Here is a 10,078-nt window from a genome sequence, read left to right as displayed (position 1 = left end):
AGCCCTCCACTTACCAGGCAGCCCCAGGCCCAGCAGGATGCTGTAGTAGATGACAGGAATGACACCAGCCACACACGGGGACCTTGCTGGGATCTCCGGCCAATGGCCTTCCAACGCCTGGCTTGGCCTACTGCCATTGGGTGTGGGCAGCAGGGTTGCTCGTGGCTGGCTGGCTGGGAAGGGTGGAAGGGCTCAGGGTTAGAGCATTTGGTCTCTTCCCGGCCAGACCCGCAGCAGCCCAACCCTGACCCTGACCCTGACCCTGAGGTCTTTTTTCACCCCTGCTTTGTGCAGACCCCCGATAAGGGCCAAATGACAATCCCTATTGCCAAGTCCACACCCCAGCCCCTCAGTGGCCTGGCTTCCCCGATGATGGCAGAGAACCCTGGGGGCATTGCTCTTTGCCACGGAGACTATTTCTCGATTGCATTGTTCTCGGTAGGTCTTCGGCCTGGAAAGCGGGGCCTTGAAACAGGCTGCAGGGCACAGTCAGGACGGGAGGGGGCACTGGTGACAATACAGGTTCCTGAGCCTTGCTCCAGGCAGTCTGCCCAGGGGGTCTGGAGAGGGGCTTGAGCAGCTGTGTTTTTCACAAGCATCCACGGGTGATGCTGACGCCCAGTGACCTACAGCAGCTGCACGGCTCCAATCAACAATCGCCCCTCTTTCCTTGGCTGAAGAGCATCCCTCTTCATAGGTCGGCACTACTGGACCTGGAATGGCCGTGGTTTCCTGATGAGGAAAGAATCCAGAGGGGCCAGGTGACCCGCCCGGATCACACAGCTGGCTTGTGGCCACTCCGGGATGAGAACCAGCCGCATGCTCTGCTTCCTGCCCTCCTCAGTCCACACTTTCGGTCTTTAGGTCCTACATCCCAGCTTTGATTTCCTGCTGAAGCCCCAGCCCCCTGCTAAACCGAGTCCCCCCATCCTACTGCTCATCCATTATCTGCTTCAAGCTCCCCAGCCCCGGCCTCCGGACTCCTTACCTGTCCTTGTCCTTGACTCTCCCCTCCCACCCAGTTCTACGTACTTTACCTGTCTCTTGTCCCTCGAGCCTCATGCTCCTGGGGTCTGAGTCTGGGGTCACCTTGTGGCTTCTTCCGGGAGTCCCTGAAACTTCCTCTCAGCATCACCAGCTCTTGAAGCGTCGTTTGCCCTGTGGTTCTTCCAGCTGTACTGAGCCGGTCAGTGCAGAGAGGTGGGGAGGAGGGAGGCTGTGGAAGGGAAGGGTAGGGTGGGGCTGAGCCTCACAGGACGGAGTCTACACTGCAGATGTGGTGGGGAGCGAACCAGGATTCCCAAGGGTGCAGAGAAGAGCGGGTGTCAGACTGGGAGGGAGATACCGGGGAGGGGGCAGGGCGGGGGCTCTGGATGGACCGCCTCCTGCTCCAGGGCACTCTGGGGGTTGGCTTGGGCTCAGCCAGGGCAGTCACACCCTGATGGGAGGACTTTGGGGGAAAAGCAGAAGGATTTGGGGAGCTGACTCTACTAGCATCACAGAGTGGAGGGCAGGTCTGCAGGGGTGGGGGTTGGGGTTGGGGCAACCCGTTGCTTGGGGGGGGGGGGGGGTTCCCCCGAGAGGAGCCCTCACCCGGAGAGGTTTTGTGGGCCAGGTTTGAAGGAGTCAGTCCTGCCGCAGCTGCAGGAGGTGGGACCAGGATGAGGCTACTGGAGGGCTGCTGGCCTGGAAGGGTGGCAGGAAGCTGTGCGCGGTGGCGACAGTGACCACTGAGAGAAGCCTGAGCAGGCTGCCAGCAGCACTGGGAAACCAAGACCCGTGGCATCCTGTAAGCTGTTGTTTGCCTGGCCCTGGTGAAATGGACTGGCCCCCAAGGAAGATAAGTCTCTGGCAAATAAACATCAGCCAGTGCGTGAACATTCTGGAGAGGCTGGATCTGCGCCCGGCCGGCTGTCCCCACAGTGGGAAGAGTGACCAGTGCGGCCCACGGTGGATTCCCCGGGACAGTGTGTGCACTGACTCGGAGAGCCGATGCCCAGCCTGGAATCGCTTCCCACACCCGCCCTCCGGGAACGTGGCAGCCTGGCTTCCGGGCTTCCTCAATGGGATCCCACATCTGGGGCTGGAGCTACCTTGACCCTGACCCGCTCACCTGGCCCCACCTTCAGAGCCAAAGCTGGGCCATCCCAGAGGCCTTGCTAACCCCTGGGGGCGTGTCCTGACCCTGCCTTTGGCCAGGTCCCCTGTATGACACAGTGGGGACCAGAGTAGAAACTACCCACTCGGGTCCCCAGGCAGAGTGTCCGGAACTCCAGGCCCAGAGAGTACAAATAGCACAAGGCTGTGGGGGAGCAAGGGTCTAGCTCTCCGGTTGAGTTGGAAAGGCCAGCTATGTGTGAGGGGCTCCAACATTTCCTGAGCACCAACCCCGTCCCCTACACTTGTCACCCGCACGGTAGCCCCATGAGCTAACTCCGGTCCCCTCCGTTTCACGCAAGGCGGCACCAGAGCTTGTAGAAGCTCAGTGACCATGCTAAAGCCACAGGACTGGTATGTGGCAGCTGGCATTTGAATTCAGGTCTGTCCCTCCCCCAGAGCTGCTCACTGTCACTCCCTCACACAACCTTCTCTGGAAGAACAGGAAGAACAGGAATTCAGGCAGGGGGAGGCCACTGTGAGCTCAGGCTTTAGGGAGGAGGGGGGCGTGGATCAGACAGACTGCAAGCACTCGATGCTTCAGGGGGTGGGGGGAGGACGGCGTGATGGAGGGCGCCGAGGCAGGAAAGCAGATGTTAGCCCCGTGGGACAGCATGGCTTCGGGGACGCTTTTAATAGTGTGCGAGTTACTTCGGGGAAAGAGTCCTTCTTGTTTATTATGAGTGTGTCCCACCCTGAGGACCTGGGGCTTGGAATAAACTAACAACTCCTTATTCCTTGAACTAAGTGTCTAAGGGCACCCCAGCTCAGGGAGGGGTAAGGGCAGGCCTGGGTCTGGGGCCCACCCTGATAATACGTGGGTATTATCATACTCCCACATCTGATCACCCACTCTGCAGGTTCAGAAACTCTCCACCCTGCCCCAAGCTAGTGAGAGGTCTCCATTGCTTTTACAGCCTTAGAGGGTCCTTGCCCACTGGCGTCACTTATGGCTACTGATATAAGCTTCCCCGAAGAGACAGCACGGGTCTGTGGAAAGAAAAGCTGAGCAGAAAAGTGGCACCGGAGTCCTGGCTCCGCCTGGTCCTGGCCATGAGACCGTCACTAGGGTCATAAACGCTATCGGCTGGCAGGATGTCACACTCCTCTCTGAGAATTGTTCTAGTTCGTGCGCTGTGCTCATCAGACTTACTCTCAAGGAATTACGGAGCTTCCAGATCCACAGGGAACAATAAGGTGGAGTGTCTCAGATCCTCTGTCTCCAAGACTGGGCAGGGCAAACGCCCTCCTTCCTCTCTCCCACTCTGAGATGCTCAGGTCCATGTGTACACGTGTACACACACATACGCACACACGTATGCATGCACACGCTCCAGCAACCCTCACACTAAGAAAACGAGAACAGAGAATGCCTATTCCTGGAAAGCCAGTTTCTAAATTATTAGAGGAGTTTCAGGAATAACAGAAGTTAGATATAGTAGGAAGGGGCCCTCTCAGAGGTGGGGAGTCAGAGGGGACCCTCCTGAGTCTTCTCAGTAATCTGGGGCCTCCCTGATCCCTTGCATTGCCATCCATCTAGCCCTAGTAGGTAGATCTTAGCTTGGGGTGTACATAACAATCGTCCAGGATGCTTCGAAAATACCTGTACAGGTGGGCTACACTTCTAGAAAGACTGATGCAGAGCCTCAAGGAGGCCGGAGTTAAGAAGCGTGTTTACTGAAATACCGTTTTCTGAGTTGTGTGTTCTCTTATCGTTCTTCAATTACATTCCTATTGGAACGTATTGTGCATGGAAGCGGATGCCCTCAGAGGCCCGTACCCCGGTGACGCTCAGGCTCTGTCTCACCGAGCTGGGTTGGGGAGGTGGTGCAGCCCACGGGAAGGGCAGGCAGGCAGCCAGTGGGCAAGGATGGTGGATTCGGATGATGGGAACCAGGCGTGAAGGTCAGGGCCGCCGAAAGGGCTTTCCGCTGGGCCGGACAGCTCCATCTCTGCCAACCCGGACGAGGCAGGTGCCAGACCCAATTCCTGCTCTGTCTGTGGCTCCAGAGAGGGGGTGGAGCTGTCAGGTCTCTCTGTGGCAGCTGGGGACAGAAATCAATGCATTGAGCTGGTCCCTGGGATCCAGACAGCAAAGCAGGGCAGGTTCCTCCCCATTTCCGGTCAGGAACCTGGCCTCTTGGGATCCCCCACTTTTGTTCATCAGCCTCAAAGGAGTCTCTCCCACGAAGACTGAGTCAGACTCTACTTACTCCCTGAAAAAGGTGAGGCCTCGACAGCACCCACATGCGCCCCCCACCCTCCTCTCTCCCTTCCTTTGTGTTCTGTACGTCACTTCTCCGCACTAACCCAATGGAGACTGCGGCCTAGCTCTCTGCCTCAGTTTCTCCTTCGGTCGGGGTGGGGTGCCAGGTCTGCTGCGTGTCTCCTTGGAAGGCTGGGATAACGGAAGTTAGACATCGTAGGAGGTGGAGCCTCTACTGGGGGAAAATTGTAGTTGGAAGCTGGACAGAAGCTGATACAAGCCTCACCAGGAGGCAGACCCAGAGACCGGAAGCCACTTGAGGAGCTGAGTTAAAGAAAGGAGGGGCAGAGGCAGACAGGCACACAGGTGCCCACTTCAGCGTCTCCAGCCCCCGTGCCAAGGCATGGGCTGGCTGGGCAAGCGGTGGGCTGCCTGCCAAGGGCCAGCGTCTTGCAAGGTGGCCAGCCCTGCCGAGGTGCACCTCCCACAGTGGTGCATGCGCTGGGGTGCCTCTACCGTATGCTCTGCCTTGCCATCATGGCTCACCTTGACCCTTGGGAGGTGACAGTCACAGCCCATCACCCTCCCTAGAGCATGCCAGAAACATTCTTCAACAAAGAACATGAGACTGATACCAGTTACCCATGGGCGGGCCCCTATTTGAGACCCGTGCCCTCCTGTCTGGAGAGCTAGCCCACCCCAAAATAGGAGAGGGGGAGGGGTGGGAGCCTGAGCCGCCTTGTGCCTCTCCTCTTCCAGGCCCTTCCCTTGCAGCCTGCTCGCCATGGGACTCCAGCCAAGATGCTGCCAAGCGTGCTCTGTGCCAGGGCGGGGGCTGGGGGGGGCTGGGGACCCTCTGGGCCAGGGCTGCCAGCTGTCCTGGAGCCTCTTGCCTGCCCTTTGGAGAACAGAAAACTTCCCAGGAAAGGAACGACTAGCTCTGCTGGGTGGTAGAGATGTGGGGGAGGGTGCCGGATCTGTCCCCCTCAGGGGCCGCAGGCAGCACAATAGCCCCTGGGGCTGCCACTCTCTGGCTTAAGAGGTTGCCTGGGCAACAGCTGGGGCCAGTTTCCACCAATCCATGGCAGAGGCTGGATTGGGGGAGGGAGGCTGGCCAGGAAGGAGGGTGCTGGCCCCTTGTGCTGGATCCTATATAAGGAGAAGAGATGTGAGCAGTGTGGTCTCGGCTTCGCTGTCCCTCCAGTGGACACAGGGACGGGGCACAAAGATGCTTAGGCTGGGCTGTGCCAAGCCTGGGTCCTGGGGCAGCTTCTGGGCCATCCTGACCTTGGTGGGCCTGGCTTCTCGTGCAGGTGAGTGGGCAGTGGGCGGGGTGGGAGTGAGGGACAGGGAGGAAGGGCAGGAACTTCTGGCCCTACCTGCACAGGCCAGGAGGGGGCGGTGTCCAGCCAGCCAGGCTAGTAGTCTATTCCTTCTGGGAGGAGGGCAACCTGTCTCAGACCGGAGGAGGGGCTGGGCCACCAAGCAGGGTTCTAACCACAAGAAGACCCTTCCACTGTCCTTTGTCTCAGGCGGCCGGCTCCAGGCAGAGGCTGATGGGACTCTATCAGCATTCAGGTTGGGGAGGTGGGGCTGGGAAATTAATCACTCACTGCTCTCACCCTCCCTTTATCCTGTCTCCCTCTCTCACACCCCGATGCTCTGCTCCTCCGTGAGCCTTCTCTCTAGTAGCCCCCACAGGCCGCAGTGTGTGTGCGTGCGTGTGGACGTGCGTGCATGCGTGTGCACGTGTGCATGTGAGCGTGTGCATGTGTGTGTGTGAGCATGTGCATGCATGCGTGTGTGCATGTGTGTGAGCATGTGCACGTGTGCGTGTGTGAGCATGTGCATGCACGCGCGTGTGTGCACGTGCATGTGAGCATGTGCATGTGTGTGAGCATGTGCATGTGTGCATGTGTGTGTGTGAGCATGCGCATGTGCGTATGTGTGAGCATGTGCATGCACGCGCGTGTGTGCACGTGCATGTGAGCATGTGCATGTGTGTGTGTGAGCATGTGCATGTGCGTATGTGTGTGTGTGCATGTGAGTGCGGGGCAGTGGGTCCTCATCTACTGCTGTCCCATGCCCTCCTTGCCTCTCTGTGAGGCCTTTCACTCCATTCTCCAGTTGGGGAAGCTGCTGGCAGTGTTTTCTGTCACCGAAGTTTTCTGTAACTGAGTGCATGTCCCCATCTGACCCTCATGGCATCCCTGGAAACGTGGCAGGTCCAGCGTGGCCAGCCTGGAGGGTAATGCCATCCTCGACATGCAGGTACCACGAGAATCCCATTCCCGCTGGGCCCCTGCATTTTCTTGGTGCCCCACAGGCCCCACGCTGAGAGTGCACTCTCACAGATGGGGACCCAAGAGGGCAGCGGGGCCTGGAAACAGCCTTGCCTCACGCTCCACTCCTCCCCTCACACTCAGCCTCCAGCCCCCTAACCCTCTCTGCTCCCAGCATCCCAAGCCCATTCTCCTCAGCCTTTGCAGGGCTGGTTCTCAGCCTGGACACTCATCCTCTGGCTAGCTCCTTCTGGTCATTTCTCAGGGAGCCCATCCCTAGTTCCTGTACCCAAAGTAGCCTCACCCCCACTTATTTATCACGGTCTAAAACTAGAGTGCTTATTTGTACTTACTGTGACTTTTCTGAGCGTAAAGACCTGACTTCTTTTGTTCGCTGCCATATTCTGAGCTCCTACGAGAGTGTCCGGCACGTAGTAGGTGCTCAATAAATATCTGTTGGTGAACACACCACTTCTGACAACTCCTCCGAGAGATTAGGTGGACAATCCTTCAGGAAGTGAAGGGCAGGTACCAAGAGATTCCTCAACCTTTGTCTGGGGGTCTGGCATCACGGAGACCAGTTCTGGGCATTTTGTCCTACACTGGTTCATGACTTCTCCCTGCCAGGAATCCACCTCCTTTCCAAGAGCATCCTCTCTGGGTCTGCTCAGCGTCAGGTTCACAAACTTTCCTACCAAGGGGGTGCTTGCATGCACACACAGGAAATCCACGTACTTCATAGGCACAAACAGGTGTGCACACAGCCTCCCCAGGCCCACCTGCCCTCTGTCCACACCCACGCACAGGTGTCTCCACTTGGTCCCTCTGCACCCCTAGATCAAGGCCCTGGGCCCTGGTGCCTTCTCAGGCTGTGCTGTGTTCCCTCCTGCTGCAGCCCAGAGAGCTGATGTCGGCGGGGAGGCAGTGGGCACTTCCATCAACCACTCCCAGATGCTGCTCCAGCGCCTGCAGGAGCTTCTGAAGCAGGGCAATGCCAGCGACGTGGTTCTGCGGGTGCAGGCTGCGGGCACCGACGAGGTTCGTGTCTTCCACGCCCACCGCCTGCTGCTGGGAATGCATAGCGAGCTATTCCGGGAGCTGCTGAGTAATCAGAGCGAGGTGGTCCTGCAGGAGCCCAGGGACTGCGCTGCCGTCTTTGACAAGTTCATCAGGTGGGGAGCGGAAGGATTGGTTGGGGGGCCAGGCTCCTCCATTCACAGCCTCACTGAAGCCCCGGGCCCCTTAGAGGTCATTATGTCAATTAGGATGACAAAGCAGCCTCCGCCTCTATCCTGTCTCCCACTTGCAAATACAGTGGGACTCTCTGCCCCTGCCTGTAAGCTCTGTAGTTTGCTGTCAGTTACCAAATGCCCCAGAGCTGTTTCCAAACCTGGCCTGGAGAGCTTTTTAAAACTTCAGATCCCTTGATTCCACCCTGGATCTTTGGCTTTAGGTCTGGGGTTGGATTCAGCACATTTTTTAAAAAAAAGCCTCCATGTGATTTTGTGTCTGGCCAGGTTTTGAACTACAGGGCTAGGGAGCTGAAAAAGTGAGCCAGCTCCCTCTCTCGCCTGCCTCCTGCCAGTGCACGGCAAAGGGGTTGCCATTCACACTATAGTCTGAGAAAGTAACCCTGTTTTCATGGCTTAGACAAGATGGTTGCAAGAATTCCAGCTATCACATCCAAGTTCCAGACAACAGGAGGATAACACAGAAGGCCAAAAGAGTCTTCCCTCCACCCCAGGAGGTTCTACTTAACCAGTCTTTCCCCGCATTTCATACTGCGCCCCTGCTGACATTCCACTAGCTAGAATTTAGCCACAAGGCCACACTCACTATGGGGAGGTCTGGGGAATATCTTTTATTCTCAGATGCAGACATGTGGGGCTGAAAGGGGAGACATGGGTGTTGGGGCAGGTATCTGGCAGTCAGTGCCACACACCATGGAGCATGTGCCAGTGGGTACTGGCAAAAAGGTTGAGCAGAGGGACGGCAGCGGACGGAGACGGGGTGAGTGAGCACAAGCGATAATGGATAGCGAGAGCGGGGAGACAGTCAGAAAGATGAGCTGCAAGCAAAGGGGAGGGCGGAGTGGGAAGTAACCTGTGTGACCGCCTGCTTTGTAGCGAGTACCATTCATTCTGATTGCCACAGGAACCCCGGGGGTGGAGGCGGCTCCCTCTTTCCTAGGTTAACATAAGGCTCAGTGATGAGTGAAGTTAAATTATTTGCCCACTCATGGCCAGTAGGTGGCAGGACTTGGATCTGAACCCAGGTGGTTAACTGCACAATGGCAGGAGCCATGTCTGTTTTGTTCTGGCATAGAGCTGGGCACCTACTAGATGCTCAATAAACACATGCTATTTCCATGTGTCCACGGAGGAGGCTGGGAAGCAGAATAGGCATGGGAGAGTCCTTGAGAGGAAAAGGCAGGAAGCCTCAGGGCCCACTGCTCCCTTTGTGCCCCTGACCACAAAGCTCTCCATCTATGGCAGGGTCCCCTCTGGACTCAGAAATCGGAGCAGAGTGGAGATGGGCGTGTGTGTTGTGTGTGTGTGGGGGGGGGGAGCGGAGTGGCCCCGCCCTGACCCCGCCTCGAATCTGCACCTCTCCCGCAGGTACCTGTACTGCGGGGAGCTGACAGTGCTGCTGGTCCAGGCCATCCCCCTGCACAGGCTGGCCACCAAGTACGGCGTGGCCTCCCTGCAGCGGGGAGTGGCCGACTACATGCGCGCGCACCTGGCAGGCGGCGCAGGCCCGGCGGTGGGCTGGTACCACTACGCGGTGAGCACCGGAGACGAGGCCCTGCGCCAGAGCTGCCTGCAGTTCCTGGCCTGGAACCTGTCGGCCGTGGCGGGAAGCACCGAGTGGGGCGCCGTGAGCCCTGAGCTGCTGGCGCAGCTCCTGCCGCGCTCGGACCTGGTGCTGCAGGACGAACTGGAGCTGTTCCACGCGCTGGAGGCGTGGCTGGGTCGCGCTCGGCCGCCAGCCGCGGTGGCTGAGTGGGCTCTACGCGCCATCCGCTACCCCATGATCCCACCGGCGCAGCTGTTCCAGCTGCAGGCGCGCTCGGCCGTTCTGGCGAGCCACGGCCGGGCTGTGGCTGACCTCCTGCTGCAGGCCTACCAGTTCCACGCCGCCTCGCCCCTGCACTACGCCAAATTCTTCGATGTCAATGGCAGCGCCTTCCTGCCCCGCAACTACCTCGCGCCTGCCTGGGGCGCCTCGTGGGTCATCAACAACCCGGCCCGCGACGACCGCAGCACCAGCTTCCAGACGCAGCTGGGTCCGAGCGGCCACGACTCGGGCCGCCGCGTCACGTGGAACGTGCTCTTCTCGCCACGCTGGCTGCCTGTCAGCCTGCGGCCAGTCTACGCGGATGCCGCGGGCACCGCACTTCCCGTCGCGCGCCCCGAGGACGGCCGGCCACGAC

The 10,078-nt window shown here is 58.8% G+C and overlaps 1 protein-coding gene across 1 annotated transcript; it reads left to right on the top strand.

Moving 5' to 3' along the window:
* Window positions 1-5,591: 5,591 nt before the first annotated feature.
* BTBD17 (BTB domain containing 17) lies at window positions 5,592-10,071 on the top strand (the record flags this gene model as incomplete). Its single annotated transcript, XM_011361884.1, has 3 exons — window positions 5,592-5,676; window positions 7,541-7,817; window positions 9,264-10,071. Coding segments are annotated over exons 1-3 (1,170 nt in total), but the record flags the coding sequence as incomplete, so codon positions are not given.
* Window positions 10,072-10,078: the final 7 nt, after the last annotated feature.

This window comes from Pteropus vampyrus, unplaced genomic scaffold, assembly GCF_000151845.1.
Source record: "Pteropus vampyrus isolate Shadow unplaced genomic scaffold, Pvam_2.0 Scaffold72, whole genome shotgun sequence".
NCBI classification, from domain to species: Eukaryota; Metazoa; Chordata; class Mammalia; order Chiroptera; family Pteropodidae; genus Pteropus; species Pteropus vampyrus.
The sequence above is the reverse complement of the archived record's forward strand: the minus strand, read 5'-3'. Positions and strand labels throughout refer to the sequence as shown.